At 49.3% G+C, this 25,282-nt stretch overlaps 1 protein-coding gene across 1 annotated transcript in view; it reads left to right on the plus strand.

Annotated features, from left to right (window-relative positions):
• LOC123490147 (diacylglycerol kinase iota-like) overlaps positions 1–24,886 on the plus strand; it is a gene marked incomplete at its 3' end in the record, with an annotated part of 29,521 nt that extends 4,635 nt beyond the window's left edge. The window contains exon 2 of the mRNA XM_045220291.1: positions 24,778–24,886. Coding sequence (XP_045076226.1) covers positions 24,778–24,886 — 109 coding nt within the window. The remainder of the gene's footprint in view (positions 1–24,777) is intronic.
• Between the last annotated feature and the right edge of the window lie 396 nt (positions 24,887–25,282).

The raw sequence follows: 25,282 nt of genomic DNA on the forward strand, positions 1-25,282 counted from the left end.
ACCACTCAGAGAGAAACAGAACAAGATGGAATAACATCAACTCTGATCTGGGCCCTTATCCACAAAGCGTATCATAGGAGTGCTGATCTAGGATCAGTTTTGCCTTTTAGATCATAATGAATAAAATTATATGGACAGATCCTAGATCAACACTCCTACTCTGAGATGCTTTGTGGATACGGGCCCTGGTCACAGTTCCTTGGAGACCTGCCTGCAGTAACTGAAGGAAGAAGCATTGAACTGACCAGAACAGACAGATGCTGACAGCAAAATTGTTACGGCCCAAATCCGACCCACATCTATTTGGCCCAGTTACCATTTATTAGTATTACTGTCCAGAATTGGGCCAGGTCTGTTTGCCATACTTAAACCAGGTCTTTGCCATGAAAAGGCCACAACACCCATTACCCAGACTCAAATATTGAGGTCAAACTCTCCAGGAGGCCTGTATGGGTTTTATCAGTTATCACAGTGAGAGAGTCGAGTGCTCAGCCTGGGACTTGGCATCAGAAAGAGACTCATGCATTTTTGAACAGCCGATCAGAGTCCTAATTGTAGAATTGTTCAGATGACACATTTTCTCATCCTCCCTACTGAAACCGATGAACAGTTCAACATGCATATTAATGGCTTTCTGTGAGAGAGTCATAGGCCTTTTCTTGTTTGGGCAAAAGTCCGTCCTCCGTCCTCTCTCCTCCGTGACCCGGAAACCGATAAGTGGTCGAGTGGTCGAGGAGTTTGCCAATTCATTAGTAGGCAAACGGAAGACGGTCCTCCCCTCCTCAATAGCCTCCTTTTGGCGAGGAAGCACAAGTGTATCCTACCACGGAAGAGTTTTGATATTTGCCACACCCCCTTTGAATCAGATGTTGCATTGTCAGAGGAGAAAAAGCATGCACACATTTAAAAACAATATGCTACTTATCCTTGTATCTATAAAATCACTTGCACAACTAACTTCATTTATTTTGATCTCTACAAGCCGATCTAGGCCTACTGCATCTCTAAAGCTTCATACTGTATATCAACTAAGTTGCCACCAACTTTAAGGAGACAAAACCTTAAAGCTAGAATTCTTAACTTAAACAATAACAAAGCGCTTTCCCCGCCCCTGTGTTGCTAACAAACGAAGGGATGGGGCTGGAGAAATGTAACCTCTCAAATTCATAGGCATAGCTATGGATGCAAGGACTGACATCCATGATATCAAATGTATAGTTTTAACCATGTGTGTTTACATTTACGTTGTTTACTAACAGAGTAAAGCAAGCTTATATTGTGGGTTCTAATGGGGTACGGCAGTTGAACAAAGCTCATGAGGCATTTATAAGTTATAGTCTTCAAGAATCAATGGGTATACAGTGCCGTCGGATGTGCTTGGGAAGAGCCCTAGTAGTGTACAGTGCATTCGAAAAGTATTCAGACCCCTTCCCTTTTTCCAAATGTTGTTACGTTATAGCCTTATTCTAAACTTGATTAAATAAAACATTTTCCTCATCAGTCTCCACACAATACCCCATAATGACAAAGCTAAAACAGGTTTTTAGATATTTTGGCACATTTATAAAAAATACAAAACAGAAGACCCTTTTCTATGAGACTCGAAATTAAGCTCAGGTCCATCCTGTTTCTATTGATCATCCTTGAGATGTTTCTACAACTTGATTGGAGTCCACCTGTGGTAAATTAAATTGATTGGACATGATTTAGAAAGGCACACACCTGTCTATATAAGGTCCCACAGTTGACAGTTCATGTCAGGGCAAAAACCAAGCCATGAGGTCAAAGGAATTGTCCGTAGCGCTCCGAGACAGGATTGTGTCGAGGCACAGATCTGGGGAAGGTCCCCAAGAACACAGTGGCCTCCATCATTCTTAAATGGAAGAAGTTTGGAACCACCAAGACTCCTCCTAGAGCTGGCCGCCTGGCCAAACTGAGTAATTGGGGGAGATGGGCCTTGGTCAGGGAGGTGACCAAGAGCCTGATGGTCACTCTGACAGAGATCCAGACTTCCTCTGTGGAGATGGGAGAGCCTTCAAGAAGGACAACCATCTCTGCAGCACTCCACCAACCAGGCCTTTATGGTAGAGTGGCCATACGGACGCCACTCCTTAGTAAAAGGCACATGATAGCCCGCTTGGAGTTTGCCAAAAGGCACCTAAAGGACTCTCAGACCATGAGAAACAAGATTCTCTGGTCTGATGAAACCAAGATTGAACTCTTTGGCCTGAATGCCAAGAGTCTCGTTTGGAGGAAAATTGGCACCATCCCTAGGGTGAAGCATGGTGGTGGCAGCATCATGCTGTGGGCATGTTTTTCAGTGGCAGGGACTGGGAGACTAGTCAGGATCGAGGCAAAGATGAACGGAGCAAAGTACAGAGAGATCCTTGATGAAAACCTGCTCCAGAGCGCTCAGGGCCTCAGACTTGGGCGAAGGTTCACCTTCCAACAGGACAATGACCCTAAGCACACAGCCAAGACAATGCATGAGTGGCTTCGGGACAAGTCTCTGAATGTCCTTGAGTGGCCCAGCCAGAGCCCAGACTTGAACCCGATTGAACATCTCTAAAGAGACCTGAAAATACCTGTGCAACGATGCTCCCCATCCAACCTGACAGAGCTTGAGAGTATCTGCAGAGAAGAATAGGAGAAACTCCCCAAATATAGGTGTGCCAAGCTTGTAGCGTCATACCCAAGAAGACTCGAGGCTGTAATCTCTGCCAAAAGTGCTTAAACAAAGTCTCTCTCTCTCCCTATCAATCTCCCTCCATCCATCCCTCCCTCTCATCTCTCTCTCTCTGCTTTGAGCTGAGGGCTGTACAGCAGGGAGGAAGTACATCCCCTCCATTTCCTCTCTAACTTATTCATATGCAGCAGAGACAGCGTGCTGCTGACGCCATCGTTTTATACAGATGAATACATAGTGGTAACACACTGAACGTTGACTGTCTAGTGCAGGGGAAGAGAGGGCTTCCAACTGTCTGCTTCTATCTGGCCTATTTCAATGATCCCCCTCATCCCCTCCCTCCTTCTCTTCCTCTCTCTCGCTCTCTCTCTCTCTGTCCTTCTGTCCCTTCATTCATACATGACTTCTCATGTATTTCTAAAGCAGGCATAGGGAGCAACCAGACAGACGGACAAAATGACAAGACAGACAGACAGGGGCTCTTAAGATCAGGGCCCAGGCGATGGCCCCTTTATATGAACCGTATGATTACTAAGGGAGAGAAGGAGTTGATCGTTCTCTGTGGATTGGTTTGGTGTGAGGAGGTGGATAGCTGCTGAGTTTCTGGACTTTTGGCAGCCTGTGAATGTGATGAAGGCATTGCAACGGTGTGTTTTTGAGCTGCGTATGTGAGATGGTTGGGTGTTCTGTGTGTATGCGGGGGTTTTAATCATGAATCCGTGAATCGCACGCATGCATGCACACGCACACACGGGCACGCACGCGCACACACCCACCCACGCACACACCCACCCACGCACACACACACACACACACACTCACACACACACACACACACACACACACACACACACACACACACACACACACACACACACACACACACACACACACACACACACACACACACACACACACACACACACACACACACACCAGGACATTAGGAGTGTGACACATCCTCCTCCCTTTCCTCCTCTTTGTGGGTTATAATACCCTGTTCTGGTTGTCTGACACTAAGATGTGTGTGTGTGTGTGTGTGTGTGTGTATGTGTGTGTGTGTGAGAGGTGTGTGTGTGCATGCCAGTGTTTTATTTGATGGGGCAGGTCTGTGGGGCAGGTCAGACACACACACAGTGTCTGATAATACGTGCGTAGGTAACCATCAGTATTCATCTGTGTGGTGAAGAGAGGAATGGGGGGATGTCTGTTTTAGGAGTAGAGGACAGATTATTCCTTTAAAAGGCCTCTCTGTCTCCTGGCATTTTCCAGAGCAGAGCAGCGCCGGGGTTGGGGCTGGCGGCTAGTGTTTTTCTCCCATAATGCATTGTGATGAGGCATTAAGGGGATTGGATGTTCAGGCTGTGTGGAGTCAGTCTGTCCATATTTGGGGTCTGTCTGGCTGTAAGAGGCTTTTCCTGCTGCCTGGATCCTGGCCTGTCACAGTTCCCTCAGCCAGAACCCAAAAGCAGACCAGGACAAGGAGAGTTGAACGAAGGTGAGGGTTTATTAGATACGACAAAAGGTGCAGAATAATCCAGGGACAGAGCGGGCGGCGTGGTTGAGTAGTTGGGGGTGCAGTACTGGGTCCAGTGATGGCTCGGCAGCCGCCGACCATCAGGCAGAGGTGGGGTGAAGGTTCCGGACGTGTGACTGCAGGTGGAACAAAAACGGAGGTAAGAACACAAAAACTCAACAAAGTACAAAATAACAAAACTCACGCTAGAAAACTCTAAACTGATACACAGAACACCTACTGTTCATGGCTACCGATCCGGCAGGAACTGGATGTTTGGCCAGAGCCTAAAAAGGGTGATGATGAGGGCCAGGTGTGCAGATTGCTGACGGGATGCAGGTGCGGAAAACAAGAGAGCTCCCCGGAGCGTTCCCGAACCCTCGGGAAACTGGAGACTACGAACAGGAAACACTAGTCACCAGACAGGACCCGACTCAGACTGCCGGGATCGTTACAGTACTCCCCTCCGACGAACGCCACCGGGCGGACCTCCCCGGAGCGCCAGGATGGAGGCGGTAGAAATCCCTGATGAGGTCAGCATCTAGGACCTGTCGCCGCGGAATCCAACTCCTCTCTTCAGGACCATACCCCTCCCAGTCCACGAGATACTGGAAACCCCGCCCCGCACGTCTGGAATCCATGATGCGACGCACCGTGTAGGGCAGGACCACCTCCGATCATCCGAGGAGGAGGAGGAGGAGGCGGAGGAGGCAACAGAGGACTGAGGAAGACAGGCTTGAGGCAGGAGACATGAAAGGTGGGATGGACTCTGAGCGTCCTCGGTAGTTTGAGTCGAACTGCCACCGGATTGATCACCTTCTCCACCACAAACGGACCAATGAACTTTCGGTAACAACTTCCTAGACTCAGTCCGTAACGGAAGATCCCGTGTAGCCAACCAAACCCCTATCTCCGATGGTATAGGTGGGAGCGGGGATCCGGCGACGATTCGCCTGGAGCTGATACCGATCCGAACCCTCTAAGGAGTGCCTTTCTGGCCCGATGCCAGGTCCGGTGGCAACGATCTAATATGAGCCTGAACAGAAGGCACTGATAGCTCCTTCTCCTGAGAAGGGAACAGGGGAGGTTGGTAGCCATACAGGCACTGGAAGGGAGACATCCCAGTGGCAGATGTAGGGGAGAGTATTGTGGGCATACTCAACCCAAGGCAACTGAGAGGCCCAGGAGGTGGGGTTGGAAGAGACCAGACAGCGTAGCGTGGATTCCATCTTCTGGTTGGCTCTCTCCGCCTGACCATTGGATTGGGGGTGAAAACCAGATGTGAGACTGACTGTAGCTCCAATGGCCAAACAGAAGGACTTCCAGACAGCAGAGGTAAACTGAGGGCCACGGGTCGGAAACGATATCACTGGGCAAACCGTGGACCCTGGAAAACCTCCCTAACCAGGATCTCGGACGTCTCCGAGGCAGAGGGAAGCTTGGCAATAGGCACAAAGTGGGCGAACTTGCTGAATCTGTCCACGATAGTCAGAACGACCGTGTTCCCCTCAGAAGCCGGGCAACCCGTGACGAGTCCAGGGCCAGATGCGACCATGGACGCGGGGAATAGGGAAGGGGGTGAAGTAGTCCAGAGCTGGGCCGATTGGTACTCTTATTCTGCGCACACACTGGACAGGCAGCAACAAAACCCCGAGTATCCTCGGCCATGGCAGGCCACCAAAAACGTCTGCGAAGAAACGCCATAGTCCGAGCCACGCCGGGGTGACAAGCCATCTTGCTGGCGTGGGACCATTTGAGGACAGCAGGACGAACTCGACTCAGGCACAAACAACCGACCGGGTGGACCGTACCGGGACCGGGCTGAGTCCGGGGGGCCGCCAGCACCTCTCCTCAATCTTCCACATCACTGCTCCCACGACGCAGTTCCGGGGAGAATAGTCTCCGGTCTTGGACCCACTCTCCTCCGTCTTGGAGAACATCCGGGACAAGGCGTCCGCCTTGCCGTTCTTAGATCCAGGTCGGAACGCCAGGGCAAACTTGAATCGTCGAAAAACAACGCCCACCTGGCCTGACGGGAGTTGAGACGTTTAGCCGATTGCACGTAAGGCAAGATTCTTGTGGTCAGTCCAGACAATAAACGGTTGCTCCGCCCCCTCCAACCAGTGGCGCCACTCTCCAAGGGCAAGTTTCACCGCGAGAAGCTCCCCGGTTACCCACATCGTAATTCCTCTCTGCAGGCGAAAGGCGACGAGAGTAGTAGGCGCAGGGATGGAGTTTACTGTCCGTGGAGCATCGCTGCGACAGGATAGCGCTAACTCCCCACATCAGACGCGTCCACTTCAACGACGAACGACGGGCGTGTCCGGTTGAGAGAGAATCGGTGCGTTGGTGAATCGCTCTTCAAATCCAGAAACGCTTCGATCCGCCCTCCGGATTCCACTTGAAGGTCCTGATACTGGAAGTCAAGGCAGTTAATGGAGCGGCCACACGGCTGTAATCCCGGATGAATCTGCGGTAGAAATTCGCAAACCCCAAAAATCTCTGGAGTTGCAATCTCGTGCACCGGGCTGGACCCATTCCAGAACCGCTCTAACCTTCTCCTGATCCATCCTAATCTCACCCCTGGAGATGATGTACCCGAGAAAGGATGTAGTGTGGGCGTGAAACTCGCACTTCTCGGCCTTCACGAACAGGCGATTCTCCAACAATCGCTGCAGAACCTGCCGGACATGCTGGACGTGGGTCGGAAGGTTCCTTCGAGAAGATCAGAATGTCATCCAGGTAAACAAACACGAAGAGACCGATCATATCTCTCAGGACGCCGCTCACCATACTCTGGAATACCGCTGGAGCATTGGTCAGTCCAAACGGCATCACCTGATACCAAGTGACCCATCGGTGTATTGAAACCCGTCAACCACTCGTCCCCTCTCTGATCCGGACCAGGTGATACGCATTGCGTAGGTCTAGCTTGGTGAACACCGTAGCACCCTGTAAGGAGTCGAAGGCAGAACTCATCAAGGGCAGGGGATACTTGTTCTTGACCGTGATGTCATTCAACCCCACGATAATCAATACACGGTCGAAGAGAGCCATCCTTCTTTCCCACAAAGAAGAATCCTGCCCCAGGGGGTGATGACGAGGGACGAACGAGACCAGCAGCTAGGGACTCCTTGATGTAGGTCTCCAACGCCTCACGTTCAGGTCGGGAGATACTGTATAACCTTCCCTTGGGGTAGACAGCTCCAGGAACCAGGTTGATGGCACAATCATATGGTCGGGTGGGGAGGAAGTGACAGAGCCTTCTGCTTACTGAAAACTTCCCCCCAAATCGTGATATGTCTCGGGAACCAGGGACAAATCTGGGGGGTTTAGCCTCAATCACCTGACTGGGAACCGAATGGGGCAGGCAGTCTTGAGACAGTTAGCATGACAATCAAGGCTCCAACTCGTTACCTTGCCCGTCACCCAATCGAACGTGGGATTGTGTTCCTTCAGCCAGGGGTATCCAAGGACCAGAGGAACATGGGAAGACGGCAGAATGAAAAATGAAATCATCTCAGAATGATTCCCGACAACCGCATCTTAACCGGTTCAGTCCTCATCGTGATACGTGCCAGACTACTGCCGTTCAGAGTGGTCGCTTCAATGGCTTCCGGCAATTGCTCCTTGGAAAGCCCCAGCTGTTCCACCAACTTCGGCATCAAGAAAGCTTCCATCGGCACCTGAATCGATAAAAGCGTTAAGCGCTAAGCTCTGATTCCTGTTCACAAGGGTAGCCGGGAAGCGGGGTCTGACAGAGGTACTGAGAGGTTGAAACTGGCTCGCTAAAAGTCCTCCCAACTTTAGCGAGCCGGGCAGTTTGACGACCGCCCGAACAAGTGGAGATGTAATGTCCCGAGCGACCACAGTAGAGGCAGCAGTTGGTCTTACGTCTATGTTGACGCTCCTCCTTGGTTAACCCGTGCCGCCCCACTTGCATGGGTTCAGAATCGGGAGAGAGGTCCTCTCCACTAATCCTTAGTGGTGGAGAATGATCGACGTGTTCTGGTCCACCACCCGACCCGACTGGGAACTGAGAAGCTGATCGATTGGACGGACCCCATTGCTTCTCCCTCCTTCGCTCTCGGACTCGATTATCCACCCGAATAGACAAGGCTACCAAGCTGTCCAGGTCACTAGGCTCGGATAGGAGATCAACTCATCCTTGAGCGCTCCGACAGGCCCTGGTAAAGGCCGCTTGCAAAGACTCCTCGCTCCACCCACTCTCCACAGCCAACGTCTTGAACTCGATCACGAAGTCGGCCACGCTGCGAGTTCCTTGGTGAAGAGAAAACAGACGCCTAGCTGCGTCCCTCCCTCGGACGGAATGGTCGAAGAGCTTCCTCTATCTCGGCCGTGAACCCCTGGTATGAAGCCATGCAGGGATCCTGTCGTTCCCAAACGGCTGAAGCCCACTCCAGCGCTCGACCACGCAGCAACTCAACGTCAAAAAGGCTATCCTAGCCTTGTCAGTGGCATAAGAGTAGGGCTGTAGATCGAACACTAATCCACACTGCATAAGGAAGGAACGGCATCTTCCCAGCTCCCCCCTCATATTTATCCGGCGCCGGAACCTTGGGCTCACGGAGGGACACAACTTCAGAAGCGGCAGGCGAGATGGGTGAAACCGGTAGTGAGTCCTCCACCGGACACTGGCGTTGGTTCTGGACCTCCGTCAGGCGGGTAGAAAGGTTCCGAACTGACAACGCGATCTCCTGTAGTACCATGCTATGATGGCCCAACATCTTCTCCTGCTGGGTAATGGCATGGCGAACAGAGTCCAGGTCCGCTGGGTTCATATTTGGCCGGATCGTCTCTGTCACAGTTCCCTCAGCCAGAACCCAAAAGCAGACCAGGACAAGGAGAGTTGAACGAAGGTGAGGGTTTATTAGATACGACAAAAGGTGCAGAATAATCCAGGGACAGAGCCGGGCGGTGTGGTTGAGTAGTTGGGGGTGCAGTACTGGGTCCAGTGATGGCTCGGCAGCCGCCGACCATCAGGCAGAGGTGGGGTGAAGGTTCGGACGTGTGACTGCAGGTGGAACAAAAACGGAGGTAAGAACACAAAAACTCAACAAAGTACAAAATAACAAAACTCACGCTAGAAAACTCTAAACTGATACACAGAACACCTACTGTTCATGGCTAACGATCCGGCAGGAACTGGATGTTTGGCCAGAGCCTAAAAAGGGTGATGATGAGGGCCAGGTGTGCAGATTGCTGACGGGATGCAGGTGCGGAAAACAAGAGAGCTCCCCGGAGCGTTCCCGAACCCTCGGGAAACTGGAGACTACGAACAGGAAACACTAGTCACCAGACAGGACCCGACTCAGACTGCCGGGATCGTTACATGGCCCCCCTTCACATCACCCAGCACCAGGCAGACCAGGCTGAGGGGCCCTACTACAGGCCCAAGCTTCAGCAGGATTCACTAGGCCCCAGAGTGGATGGCTGGACAGGAACAGGTGTAGTGTGTGCCTGTTAAACCTGCAGTTTTTCTGTCAGAGCTCTCTAGACAACACTCTCTCTCTCTCTCTCTCTCTCTCTCTCTCTCTCTCTCTCTCTCTCTCTCTCTCTCTCTCTCTCTCTCTCTCTCTCTCTCTCTGCTGTCCAGTCCATCTGGCAGTGCCACAGACAGCCCCACTGAGCTGAGAGTGACTCCATCACTGTGACACACGTCTGGCTGAGAGAGAAAGAGAGGGAGAGGAGAGAGAAAGGAGAGAGGGAGGCAGAGAGAGGAAAAGAGGTGATACACACCTCTCACATCCTCTCACATCCTCATCCTAGTGCATGATGTGCCAATGTGTCAGGGTTTATGTGTGAGTGGAGCGTGTGTGTCTGTGTGAGCAAGCAAGGCATTAGCTCTGAATTGAGAGTCATCTCTCTGAGTGCTGAGGGACTAGCAGTGGTCGGTAATCCTACCAGTCACACACACATACACACACACACACACACACACACACACACACACACACACACACACACACACACACACACACACACACACACACACACACACACACACAAAAACAGAATAAAATGCCTGGCTGTGGTTCTAGCATCCAGACAGGTGTGGGAGTTAATTGCAATAGTCCTGATACATGTAAGCTTCACTCTGTGAATATTCTCTGCGCAAACACACACACAGCACACACATACACACACACAGCACACAGCACACAGCACACAACACACAGAGATAGAACAGAGCAGTTCTTTGGAGATCTCTGTAATTATAGAATGTCCCTTGCTCTCCAGCTGTGGTCTGGGAGGTCTTGTGTGTGTGTGTTTGCCCTGCTCTGTTCCAGCATGCACTGATTGCTCTGGGTAGCAGAGCCTCATTTAGTAAATGATTGATTCTATTAGGCAGTGAGGGGATGAGGGTGAGACAGAAGCCAGGAGACACCACTCCTTCAGATGCAAGCCTAACCTCTGTCTAATCCTATTCTAACATTATTACAACTCAACTCTAACCTTATTATAACCTTTGCCTAACCCTATTACAACATTAATACAATCTAACTCTTGTTTAAACAGTGATACAATGTTGTTACAACCTCATTCTAACCCTGTTTGAACATTATTTATACAAACCCTTTTCAAACCTTACTCTAACCCTGTTTCAACATTACTCCAGCTAATTTATATTCCAGCCTCAGTTAACCTTGCACAGTTTTCCATTCAGTCCCACCTGGGTCAATGTTTTGTACCAGAAATAAAACTACAGATTGCACCTTTGACACAAGTGACTTTGAATTAAAGAGTTAAATGCTGGTATTCTATTCTGATATAATAGTTCAGTCCTTTTCTTCTGCCAGTCGTTCTATTCTGAGCTGATGAAAGGTCAAATACATGGAGAGCAGTATGCTTCAGATACTTCCCCCACAGTACACACAGACACATTCACAGGTGCACACACACACACACACACATAGACATACACACACATACTCACACACTGACACACACACACACACACGAACGCACACACCCACACACTGGGTAATTATTGAGGTGTCACGACCCTGTGTGAAAGAGAGAACGTGGGAGAATGAGAGGAGAACAGAGAGAGAGAAGTAGAGGGAGAGAGGATCCTCTGCCACGAGTGGGCACATTCACTCCCACAATTCTGGAACTGATGCCCAGGCAGGCATGTACACACACACACTGAAAGAGAGAGAGAGAGACAGAGACAGAGGGAGAGAGAGAGAGAGAGAGAGATAGATAGAGGGAGAGGGAGAGAGAGCGACAGAGAGACATGCCATTAAAGCTGTTTTTGGACCTGCCGCCTCTTTGAGAGGAGATGGGGTTGCTGGGTAGGATTTTTGGAAGAATGCTGCTTCTTTTCTTCTGTAGCATGAAAGAGGCAGAACAGAGAGAAGGATGAGAGAAGAGAGGAGCTTGAGCCCCCGAGTGCTTGGATTCTGTTTGGAGGTTGAGGTGCAGAGCCAAACCACCCACTGACCCTCATAGTTAACATGTATGAACATGTCCCAGGACCCTGTACATTATTCACAGCATTAATGAACTTCATTAACAGCGCCCCCTCCCCCATCTCTCTCTCTCTCTCTCTCTCTCTCTCTCTCTCTCTCTCTCTCTCTCTCTCTCTCTCTCTCTCTCTCTCTCTCTCTCTCTCTCTCTCTCTCTCTCTCTCTTCTCTCTCTCTCTCTCTCTCTCTCTCTCTCTCTCTCTCTCTCTCTTCTCTCTCTCTCTTCTCTCTCTCTCTCTCCTCTCTCTCTCTCTCTTCTCTCTCTCTCTCTCTCTCTCTCTCTCTCTCTCTCTCTCTCTCTCTCTCTCTCTCTCTCTCTCTCTGCCTAAGGAAAAGTAATGTAGGCCAATAGAGGAGTGAAGGGAAGGACAGCTTGAACCACACACACACACCCTCTGCTCCTGGTGAAGGACAGCAGCGGTGAGCATCTGTTCTATTGGGTCCCTAACCCTCCCCAGAGGCTGATACCTCTTCCCCCTCCTCTCCCTCCCTCTACTCTCCTCCTCTCCCTCTACTCTCTCATACACACATTCCAGAAAGGAAGGAATAAGAGGAGAGGAGAGGGGAGGAGACCGGTTGTGTCAGGCCAAACTGACAGGAACAGGGAAAAGAGATGATCATTTTCCAGCAAAGAGAGGAAAGAGGAGGAGAGGACAGGAGAGTATCAGAAGCAGGCTGGCTGTGTGCTGAAGGGAAAGAAGACATGAACACACCCTCCCTGTCAGAGGATGAAGTGGATGTGATGAAGGAGAGACGAGAGCTGTTTGTGTGTGTTTTGAGTGTATGTGTGTCTGTTTGTATGTATGTGTGTGAGGTGTGTGTGTGGTTAGAGGCAGGGTGGGAGAGGGATAGAAATAGAAAGAGGGAGGAGGAAGAGGGGAGGGGGTCAGAGGGAAAGGCCCAGGCTTCCTGTCTGCACAGGCAGGATGAAGCTCGCTTGCACACGCACGCACGCACACACAGGTTATCCTCTCTCTCCAACACCTACTCCTCCCTCTCCACCGGTGTCCAGGCAGCTATTACGTGTGTGTCTGAATGCGTGTTTGTGAGTGTGTGTATTTGCAAATGTGTCTGTTACAATGATTAAACGTCAGACATTACAGGGTTAAAGAAGACCAACAGATTGGGGACACGTCTGCTCTTTCAGTAGCATCTTGTACTCCTCATCTAGACTCAGTGTTTCCTTATCTCCCTCCAACAGTACATTAGTTTAATTTAGCATTTTTACATTTTAGTCATTTAGCAGACACTCTTATCCAGAGCGACTTACAGGAGCAATTAGGGTTAAGTGCCTTGCTTAAGGGCACATCGACAGATTTTTCACCTAGTCGGCTCGGGGATTAGAACCAGCGACCTTTCAGTTACTGGCACAACGCTCTTACCCACTAAACTACCTGCCGCCCAGAAATAAGGAGAGTCAAAGATGGGATTATATTTTATCTGCCAGGGAATCGTGCTGACAAAGCAAGCCTCTCCTCTCCTCTCCTCTTTTGTGTTTTTGAATAAGTGGTGAGGTCTCACAGGGATTTGAGTTAAGTGTGTGTGTTGTATATGGTACACAGTCTGATCTAGCAGGTTGTGTGTTCAAAGTGCTTTGGTAGAGAGAGAGAGAGAGAGAGAGAGAGAGAGAGAGAGAGAGAGAGAGAGAGAGAGAGAGAGAGAGAGAGAGAGAGAGAGAGAGAGAGAGAGAGAGAGAGAGAGAGAGAGAGAGAGAGAGAGAGAGAGAGAGAGAGAGAGAGAGAGAGAGAGAGAGAGAGAGAGAGAGAGAGAGAGAGAGAGAGAGAGATGCTGTATTTAGATGAACTGGGAGGGAAGGAAGTTTGAGGTTACCATCATGACAACCTTATCCTGACCCTCTCCCTGGTCTCGACCACCCCTGGTCAGTGTGTGTGTAATGTGTGTGGGAGTGGGGTTTGGGGTCTGTGTGTCTGTGAGTGCCTAATGCCTGTGCTTAAGATGTTGGTGCATTCGGTCTACAGTATTTTGAGTTTTCCTGCCATTGTCTGTGAATATATGTGTGTGTATGTGTATTCTGTGTGTGTGCGTGCGTGCATGTTTGGGTGATGTGTGTTTGGGTGATGTGTTTTGCTGTTTCCTGTAACAAAAAACGGTTGAAGAAACTCTCATTCTGTCTTAAAAAAACAACTAAAAAAGGAATTGTGTAATCCGCACTGTGTAAGTGATGTTGTAAATTCTCTGTCACTTGAAAGAGCACACTCACATACAGTACGCCTCCTCAGGTTGTCCCTGTCAGGTTGGGGGTCAACGGTCAGGGTCATGAGGATTGCGTAATGACGTAATGTTCCCAGAATAGACTTTGGGGCGACTGAGAAGGGGGAAGAGGGGGGTGATGTAGCCTAGCTAAGTGGCACAGACCATCTGACACCACACACACACACACACACACACACACACACACACACACACACACACACACACGGTATAGGTGACTGGTATCAGGTCTCAGCTGCCCGTCACAATCATCAGAACAACTACCTGGTGTGTGGGTGTGTGTGTGTGTGTTGCTAGGTATGCGTGTCCCTCAGTACCTGTAGATCAGTGGAGACTAGTTGCAGGTCTGTAGAAGTGCAGGACGGTGACCAGGCAGAGAGGAGTAGAGGAGCATTTGTAGAAGAATGATGGACAGAAAGAATGGAGTAAAGGAGAGAAAAGGACAGCGGAGCAGAGGGGATGAAAGGAGAGGTAGTAAAAATAAAGTGTGTTGGTATCGCAGGCTGCTGGGTTACAGGTCAGTGAGCGGCCGCTTAGGGCAGGGCTTTTCAAACCTCTCCTCGGGGATCCCCTGCCGTTCCGTGTATTTGAGTTATTCCAGAGATAGTACACCTGATTCAACTAATTATCAAGCCCTTGACTACATGAATCAGGTGAGCTAGTTTAGGGATACAACAACATTGTGAAACGCCTGGGGGTGCTCGGGGAGAGTGTTGAAAACCACTGGCTTAGGGTATGTGTGTCTATGTGTGTATTTGTGTGGGGTCTGTGTATATTCCAATTCCATTCAGACATATAATGCTGTTGAACAGTTCCAATAGGCCCTATGTTGACGTTTTATATTAGATGCTATCTTGGTAGAGGCAATGAGTGGGTAATGTGGGGTGATCTCATCTTTACTGTAATGGTGTGTAGTCGGGGGTTGGTCCCACCTGTGTAGCGTGAGAGGATACAGGTGTGTGTGCATGTGGGCCTCAGTGTGTGTGCATGTGTCTGTCTGTGTGTGTGTGCGTGTGTGTGCAGACCATGAAGCTGACACTGAGTCTCTACTCTATAATTACATCTTTACACAGAGACAACTGGTGCATACTGGGTGGTTACTATAGCAACCATGTCAGTCTGGAACTGCTGCCACGACTTGTAGAAGGAAGAGGAGGAAGAAGAGGAGGTGGAGAAGAGGAGGAGGAGAACGGGGAGTAGGCAAGGAGGACAAAGGAGAATGAGGAGATAAGACGAGGAGGTGGATGGAGAGGAGGGAGAGAAGAGAGAGAGAGGGTAGGAGAGAGAGAGGGAAAGTTGGAGGCATAAGAGAGGGAGGGACGAATAAATAATAGACGAGGAGAGAGAGAGAGAGAGGGGGGGGGGGGAGAGAGGGAAGAGGGAAGAGGGAAAGCGGAGGGATAGAGATGGAGAGTGGGAGGCAGAGGAAGGAGGCAGAGGGACAGCCTGCTTTGTTCAGAAGTTGCTCAATTAATCACCCAATTGTGTATCAGATTTCTCCAGAACTTTCTTTGGTTTATGTGATACACCAGCAACCACTAACTTCTACATCAGGGAGTGTCAATCACCAGTTGGGATCAATTCAGTTTTCAATTCAGTTAATTCCGAATTTTGCCCAGTGTTTTCTATGAGGATTTTTTAAGGGATTAGTTTAATTTCAATTCACTTCCTGGATTTACTGAACTGAAAAGTGAACTGAATTAACCCCAACCATGGAGAGGATCTCCTAATCTGTTACCCTGTTGACTGTTAGGTGCCTGAGCTGACTCGTTCCTCTGTAGAGCCCCCATTACTGCATATCCATCCATCAGTCTAACATCAAAGTCATCAAAACAAGCTCTAATACCTTGATCCTGCTATGGATTTAGTAGATTACTAAGCATGCAGTTGAAATGCAATGGTGGTCTGTCTGTCTCTGTCTGTGTGTGTGTGTTCTGTCGATCCAACACAATACAGTACATACAGTTGAAGTCGGAAGTTTACATACACTTAGGTTGGAGTCATTAAAACTCGTTTTTCAACCACTCCACAAATTTCTTGTTAACAAACTATAGTTTTGGCAAGTCGGTTAGGACATCTACTTTGTGCATGACACAAGTAATTTTTCCAACAATTGTTTACAGACAGATTATTTCACTTATAATTCACTGTATCACAATTCCAGTGGGTCAGAAGTTTACGTACACTAAGTTGACTGTGCCTTTAAACAGCTTGGAAATTCCAGAAAATGATGTCATGGCTTTAGAAGCTTCTGATAGGCGAATTGACATCATTTGAGTCAATTGGAGGTGTACCTGTGGATGTATTTCAAGGCCTACCTTCAAACTCAGTGCCTCTTGACATCATGGGAAAATCAAAAGAAATCAGCAAGACCTCAGGAAAAAAATCATTGTAGACCTCCACAACTCTGGTTCATCCTTGGGAGCAATTTCCAAACGCCTGAAGGTACCACGTTCATCTGTACAAACAATAGTACGCAAGTATAAACACCATGGGACCACGTAGCCGTCATACCGCTCAGGAAGGAGACGCGTTCTGTCTCCTAGAGATTAATGTACTTTGGTGCGAAAGTGCAAATCAATCCCAGAACAACAGTAAAGGACCTTGTGAAGATGCTGGAGGAAACAGGTACAAAAGTATCTATATCGACAGTAAAACGAGTCCTATATCGACATAACCTGAAAGGCCGCTCAGCAAGGAAGAAGCCACTGCTCCAAAACTGCCATAAAAAAGACAGACTACGGTTTTCAACTGCACATGGGGACAAAGATCGTACTTTTTGGAGAAATGTCCTCTGGTCGGATGAAACAAAAATAGAACTGTTTGGTCATAATGACCATCGTTATGTTTGGAGGAAAAAGGGGAATGCTTGCAACCGTGAAGCACGGGGGTGGCAGCATCATGCTGTGGGGGTGCTTTGCTGCAGGAGGGACTGGTGCACTTCACAAAATAGATGGCATCATGAGGAAGGAAAATTATGTGAATATATTGAAGCAACATCTCAAGACATCAGTCAGGAAGTTAAAGCTTGGTCGCAAATGGGTCTTCCAAATGGACAATGACCCCAAGCATACTTCCAAAGTTGTGGCAAATTAGCTTAAGGACAACAAAGTCAAGGTATTGGAGTGGCCATCACAAAGCCCTGACCTCAATCCCATAGAAAATATGTGGGCAGAACTGAAAAAGCATGTGCGAGCAAGGAGGCCTACAAACCTGACTCAGTTACACCAGCTCTGTCAGGAGGAATGGGCCAAAATTCACCCAACTTATTGTGGAAAGCTTGTGGAAGGCTACCTGAAACGTTTGACCCAAGTTAAACAATTTAAAGGCAATGCTACCAAATACTAATTGAGTGTATGTAAACTTCTGACCCACTGGGAATGTGATTAAAGAAATAAAAGCTGAAATAAATCATTCTCTCTACTATTATTTTGACATTTCACATTCTTAAAATAAAGTGGTGATCCTAGCTGACCTAAGACAGGGAATTTTTACTAGGATTAAATGTCAGGAATTCTCCCTTTCCGACTTCAACTGTAGCTACTCTGATCTCTGAGGCATCAGGTGTTGATAGTTGTTGATAGTTGTGAATGCACACGGTCAATATCTCTCTCTATCACTCTCGCTATCATACAAACTCCTCTCTCCCTACACACACATCCATATCTCTCTCTGTCAGTCTACTCAGACTGTCTATCCTGTCAGATCAGGTCTGGCTATAATCAGGTTAGTATAATCTACATCACTCAACACTAAACACACTGATGAGCGTGTGTGGGCAGGTTGTGTGTGTGTTGCTTTATCACTGCTATCCGATAAGCACAGGGGTTAAGTGTGTTTGGACAGTATGGGTGTGTCTGTGTGTCTGTGTGTGTGTGTATGTTACGTTATCATTGGGATCCGCTAATGCGGTAGGTTTTAGGTGCATTATTGTCTCTTCTGCTCTAACTGTAGTGTCTGTCAATGGTGGTGTGTGTGTAATGTGTGTGTGTGTGTCCTGGCCTCAGTGGCATGTATTCAGCTGCGTGTTGTCACCCCGTACATCTATTTTTATCCCTCTGGGCTAAAGGTATATGTGTGTGTGTGTGTGTGTGTGCTGGGGCTCGAGTTACACAGCCCTGTAACCAGACTCTGTCTTTGTCACGGTGGATAATTATAGACGAGGTCTGAAACTTTCAACAGGGTGTCTGTCATGAGCCCTCTCACTCCACCGGGTTACCACCTTAATTGGTTTCCACTGTCTTCCACTCTGCTCACCTCTCTCTCTCTACTCAGCCTAACTAGCTCCACCTGTCCCTGCTCTGCTCGGCTCTAATTACTCTGCCAGCTGCGCTGCATTACCCACTAACCTCTCCCAGTATATTAGGCCCTGTCTTTCAGCTCTCCGGTGTCAGATCGTCTGCAAAGCTCACACCCGGAACCTGTTTGCTCGCGCTTCTGGCTCACCCTGGTTTTGTGACCCCGGACCTGCCTGGTTTTTGGATACTCTTCTGCCTCAGGAGATCCAGACCTGCTTCTGCCATTACGACTCCTGACTACTCTTCAATCCCGGTAACTCTGACCAGCCTTCTGCCTTGCTACTACGTATTTTGGATTTCCCTTGAACTGTACTGCTGCCTGGTTTCATTCCGCCCGTTGTGTCTGTGTTTCCTCCCCCAGGACTTCTGGACCACCAACCACTGGCGTCATCGGACGCATCGCTGCCACTGGGGGGAGGCACAGACCCAGCACATCGGACGGGATAACCCCTGGAGCCTTCACTCACTCCCCTACATCCCTTTCCCCTTAAGTTTAAATAAACTTTCTGGTGTGACGCAATTGTGGTCCTCTTGTCGTCTGTCTGAACCGTGACAGCGCACGATCTGACCATCATGGACTCAGCGCACACTTCCCCCGACATGGAAACCGAAGAACCTGAGCAACCCACCGCCATGCTACGCCTGGAACACACTGGAGAGAGCTAGGCCGCATGAGCGGCGACATCACCTCTCTGCTTCAGGTCGGCCACCAACAGCATCAGCAGTTCCAGCAGCACCAGCAGCAGTCCCAGCAGCAGCAACAACAACTCGCCATGATCATTCAGCTCCTCACCAACCTGACCCCAGCCAGTCTGCCCACCAGCCCTGCCCCCGAGTTACCTGCCCCGGTCATTGCAGCCGCTGCTCCGGAACCCAAGATTGGAAACCCCGAGCGGTTCAACGGCGATTCAACCCAGGTCCGGCCATTCCTGACTAGCTGCCGACTTCAGTTCTCCTTGCAGCCAAGGACCTTCGCCACGGAGGGGCTAAAGTTGGGTATGCCATCACTCACCTGACGGGCCGAGCTCGACTCTGGGGAACAGCAGAGTTCGAACGTCAAACCCCCGCATGTGCAACCTTCGACCCGGTTTGCTGAGGAGATGCTGAAGGTGTTTGACCTGGATTCACCAACCGCAGAGGCGTCTCGTGAACTGTTCAGTATTCGACAAGGCAGACGTACAGTCGCAGACCATTCCATCGACTTCCCGAACCCTGGCTAGACGAAGTTCTTGGAACACACCATCGTTGGTGGACGCGTTCTTCCATAGTTTGGCTGACTATATCAGAGGGACGAGTTGGTCTCCCAGGAACTGCCTTCCACTCTTGATGAAGCCATCGCACTGACTGTCAGGATCGACAGAAGGATACAGACCCGTCGTCGTGAGAGGGGCGCCAAGGTCCACCTACTACCGGCATTCGGAGAGATCCGACTGGGTTCCTGTCATCTACTGCCACTCACCCAGGTCAGCTTGATCAGTCTGAGCCTATGGAGATTGGGCGAGCCTCTCTCTCACTCCTGCAGAGCGCCAGCGACGCTCCACCTCAAACCTCTGCCTCTATTGTGGAGGTGATGGACATCGTGTGGTAACCTGCCCTTTAAAGGGCCGAAGCTCACCGGGCATAGGGGGAGTCCGGTTGAGTTCAATGACCATCCAGTCCTCCGACCGCAAACCCCTGCTGCAAGTTCACCTCCGCCTCCCTGACTCCAACTCACACCCTGGCTGCTCTGGTGGATTCTGGCGCCGAAGCCAACATAATGGACATCAAGCTGGCACGCCAACTGGGACTGGAGAACCTCCGTTTGACACCTCCTATTCCTGCCCGGGCACTGGACGGACACTTACTCGGATCGGTCACTCATGTCACGGCCCCGGTCTCGATGGGTCTGTCCGGAAACCATCAAGAAACTATCCAGTTTCACCTGCTCCCCTCTCCAGGCCAACCCCTCATCCTGGGTTACCCATGGCTCCGCCGGCACAACCCTCAGCTCGACTGGGTGACCGGGGGTGATCAGGAGTGGGGGAGAGGACTGCCACCGAACCTGCCTGCTTGCCGCCGCACTACACCCTCGGCCAGTACCTACTAACTCCGCTCCTGACCCCTCCAAGGACCCTGTGCCGATTCTGCCAAGTCCCTGCATCGTTGCAGCTCTGACCTGGGCTGTTGAGGAACAGGTGCTGGAGGCTCTCCGTAACCAGCCAGGTCCCAGCACTTGCCCAGCTGACCGCCTTTTTGTCCCCGAAGACCTGAGGTCCCAGGTCGTTCAGTGGGGACATGACTCCCGCCCTAGCTTGTCACCCTGGCTCCACCCGCACTTACAACCTGCTCGCCCAGAGGTTCTGGTGGCCCTCTCTGAGGAAGGATGTACCGGGAATCGGTCCAAGCCTGCCCCACCTGCAACCAACACAAGTCGTCCTGCCAGCCCCCAGCCGGATTGCTGCAGCCCCTGCCTGTGCCCAGGAGTCCGCTGGTCCCTGCTGCGCCTTGTCCTCCTCCTCCACGGCTCGTCGATGGTGGTCTGGTTTACACCGTCCGCCGCCTGCTTCGGTCCAGACGGAGGGGTAGGGGTCTCCAGTACCTCATTGACTGGGAGGGCTATGGACCTGAGGAAAGGACCTGGGTGCCAGCTAGCTCGGATTGTGGATAGGACTCTCATCACCGCTTTCCACCAACGGCATCCTGATCAACCTGCAATCCGTAGGGGCCGCCCCAGAGGGATCCTAACCGTCCTGCCCGCTCGGCTTCCTGTCCTGTGTCTGATCCTGTCTCGGGACCTGTCCCATCTCCCGACCACGGCCCTCCGGCTTCCTCCGAGGATGAGGACGTTCGCTCGGACCGCTCGGAGGAGTTCTAGCCCTCCTCCGGCTCCCCTCCTCCGCCCGGCGTGGTGTTGCTCTTGGGACTTCTGGGGCCGTCCCTTGGGGGGGGGGGTTCTGTCATGAGCCCTCTCACTCCACCGGGTTACCACCTTAATTGGTTTCCACTGTCTTCCACTCTGCTCACCTCTCTCTCTCTACTCAGCCTAACTAGCTCCACCTGTCCCTGCTCTGCTCGGCTCTAATTACTCTGCCAGCTGCGCTGCATTACCCACTAACCTCTCCCAGTATATTAGGCCCTGTCTTTCAGCTCTCCGGTGTCAGATCGTCTGCAAAGCTCACACCCGAACCTGTTTGCTCGCGCTTCTGGCTCACCCTGGTTTTGTGACCCCGGACCTGCCTGGTTTTTGGATACTCTTCTGCCTCAGGAGATCCAGACCTGCTTCTGCCATTACGACTTCTGACTACTCTTCAATCCCGGTAACTCTGACCAGCCTTCTGCCTTGCTACTACGTATTTTGGATTTCCCTTGAACTGTACTGCTGCCTGGTTTCATTCCGCCCCGTTGTGTCTGTGTTTCCTCCCCCCCCCAGGACTTCTGGACCACCAACCACTGGCGTCATCGGACGCATCGCTGCCACTGGGGGGAGGCACAGACCCAGCACATCGGACGGGATAACCCCTGGAGCCTTCACTCACTCCCTACATCCCTTTCCCCTTAAGTTTAAATAAACTTTCTGGTGTGACGCAATTGTGGTCCTCTTGTCGTCTGTCTGAACCGTGACAGTGTCATGTATTAGCCACCCTTTCCACCGTACCTATCCACACACACACTCACTCTCACACACACACACACATTTTTTACTATCCTTGTGGGGACCAATCAATTGATTCCCATTCAAAATCCTATTTTCCCTAAACCCTAACCCTAACCATAACCTTTAACGTAATCCTAACCTTAACTCTAACCCTAATCTTAACCCCAAAACCCTAACCCTAAAACTAAACCTCTAAACCAAATTCTAACACTAACCCTATTTGTAACCCTAACCCTAAACCTAACCCCTAAGCCTAAAAAAGCCTTTTTCATTGTGGGAAAAATGTCCCCACTTTATCCTTGTTTTACTCTCCTTGTCCTCACGAAAAGCAAACCACACACACACACACACACACACACACATATATATATACACACACAAACACACACACACACACACAGGGCTCACCCTATGGCCTGTGTGTTGCATACTGCATAGGACAGATGAGAGAGAGGTGAGGTGGAACAGGGTAGTTCCTGTTATTTAACCCACCTAGATTGTTACAGTTACAGCAGGCTGGCTGGAGCTGAGAATATAGTCAGCTATTCTGTAATAATAATAATAATAATATCCAAAGCAACTTACAGTCATGCGTGCATACATTTTTTGTGTATGGGTGGTCCCGGGGATCGAACCCACTACCTTGGCGTTACAAGTGCCGTGCTCTACCAGCTGAGCTACAGAGGACTGTAGGATGGATCTGAATGTTATATATATTGTATTACACATAAGGAATGTTATATATATTGTATTACTCATCAGGAATGTTATATATATTGTATTACATTATACTGAACATACAAATGTTGCTGTGAGCAGATACAGTTGAAGTCGGAAGTTTACATACACCTTAGCCAAATACATTTAAACTCAGTTTTTCACAATTCCTGACATTTAATCCTAGTAAAAATTCCCTGTCTTAGGTCAGCTAGGATCACCACTTTATTTTAAGAATTTGAAATGTCAGACTAATAGTAGAGAGAATTATTTATTTCAGCTTTTATTTCTTTCATCACATTCCCAGTGGGTCAGAAGTTTACATACACTCAATTAGTATTTGGTAGCATTGCCTTTAAATTGTTTAACTTGGGTCAAACGTTTCGGGTAGCCATCCACAAGCTTCCCACAATAAGTTGGGTGAATTTTGGCCCATTCCTCCTGACAGAGCTGGTGTAACTGAGTCAGGTTTGTAGGCCTCCTTGCTCGCACACGCTTTTTCAGTTCACACATTTTCTATAGGATTGAGGTCAGGGCTTTATAATGGCCACTCCAATACCTTGACTTTGTTATCCTTAAGACAATTTGCCACAACTTTGGAAGTATGCTTGGGGTCATTGTTCATTTGGAAGACCCATTTGCGACCAAGCTTTAACTTCCTGACTGATGTCTTAAGATGTTGCTTCAATATATCCACATAATTTTCCTTCCTTATGATGCCATGTATTTTGTGAAGTGCACCAGTCCCTCCTGCAGCAAAGCACCCCCACAGCATGATGCTGCCACCCCCGTGCTTCACGGTTGGGATGGTGTTCTTCGGCTTGCAAGCGTTCCCCTTTTTCCTCCAAACATAACGATGGTCATTATGACCAAACAGTTCTATTTTTGTTTCATCAGACCAGAGGACATTTCTCCAAAAAGTACGATCTTTGTCCCCATGTGTAGTTGCAAACCGTAGTCTGGCTTTTTTATGGCGGTTTTGGAGCAGTGGCTTCTTCCATGCTGAGCGGCCTTTCAGGTTATGTCGATATAGGACTTGTTTTACTGTACTTTTGTACCTGTTTCCTCCAGCATCTTCACAAGGTCCTTTACTGTTGTTCTGGGATTGATTTGCACTTTTCGCACCAAAGTACATTCATCTCTAGTAGACAGAACGCGTCTCCTTCCTGAGCGGTATGACGGCTGCGTGGGACCCATGGTGTTTATACTTGCGTACTATTGTTTGTACAGATGAACGTGGTACCTTCAGGCGTTTGGAAATTGCTCCCAAGGATGAACCAGACTTGTGGAGGTCTACCATTTTTTTCTGAGGTCTTTTGATTTTCCCATGATGTCAAGCAAAGAGGCACTGAGTTTGAAGGTAGGCCTTGAAATACATCCACAGGTACACCTCTAATTGACTCAAATTATGTCAATTAGCCTATCAGAAGCTTCTAAAGCCATAACATCATTTTCTGGAATTTCCCAAGCTGTTTAAAGGCACAGTCAACTTAGTGTATGTAAACTTCTGACCACTGGAATTGTGATACAGTGAATTATAAGTTAAATAATCTGTCTGTAAACAATTGTTGGAAAAATTACTTGTGTCATGCACAAAGTAGATGTCCTAACTGACTTGCCAAAACTATGGTTTGTTAACAAGACATTTGTGGAGTGGTTGAAAAACGTAAGTGTATGTAAACTTCCGACTTCAACTGTAGCAGAGATTTATCTCTCAGGGTTGGTTATAGGGAGGTTGTGGTGAGGTTGAACGGGAGGCTTTGAGGAGGTTGTGTGTTGCTTGTATGGGAGGCTTTGGGGAGGTTGTGTGGAGGTTGTGGGAAGATTGAACGGGAGGTTGTAGGGGAGGCTTTGAGGAGGCTATGGGTTGGTTGTATGGGAGGTTGTGTGGAGATATTGGGGAGGTTATATAGAGGGAGCCAGGAGCAGCTCTCAACACTGCTGACTCTTCCTACCCCTGACTGAGAGAACAGACGTTTTCTCTCTCTCCCTCCATCCCCCTCTCTTTCTTTCTCTCCATATCTCTCCAGAGTATTGGGGTTACTGGGCCAGTGTACTGAAGTAGCATCATGTAATCCTCTCTAAAAGAAACATGGTGATATTTTCCTCAATTACCGGAGTCCTCTCATTTCACTGATTACAGGTCAAGAGATTTGATATGATGGATCACGCTGAAACTCTAATAATGTGTGTGTTTTTCAGGAAAGCCATCTCGCGGTCGGGTCTCCAGCACTTGGCCCCGGTCCACAAATCCATGCCCCCCATCACTAACGGACCTTCCAAGGAGATACGCACGTCCGTCGATTGGACAGTGAGTCACACACACATACAAACACACACACACTCGCACACACACAGCTTTGGGAAAAACCTCATGATTTCACATCAATGTGTTTTTGGAACACTTCACGTGTGATTATATTTCACATGAAGTTTCACGTGGATTTTCACATGATCACATAACCTTTCACATGTGGATTCCATTTTTCACCTGAGATTTTACAGGTGATCCCTGCAAACAAAAATGAGTTATTATGATACACACACAAGCAGTGCATTTAATATACAGTATTTCCAACTTACATATTTGACTCACTTGATTACATTGTTTATTTACACAGGACATGTCCTCCCTGGGATTTGAACTCACAACATCTTGGTTAGCAGCATGCTGATATATTACTGATTTCACCTGTATTCCTACACT

This window comes from Coregonus clupeaformis, unplaced genomic scaffold (assembly GCF_020615455.1).
Source record: "Coregonus clupeaformis isolate EN_2021a unplaced genomic scaffold, ASM2061545v1 scaf3502, whole genome shotgun sequence".
NCBI lineage: Eukaryota > Metazoa > Chordata > Actinopteri > Salmoniformes > Salmonidae > Coregonus > Coregonus clupeaformis.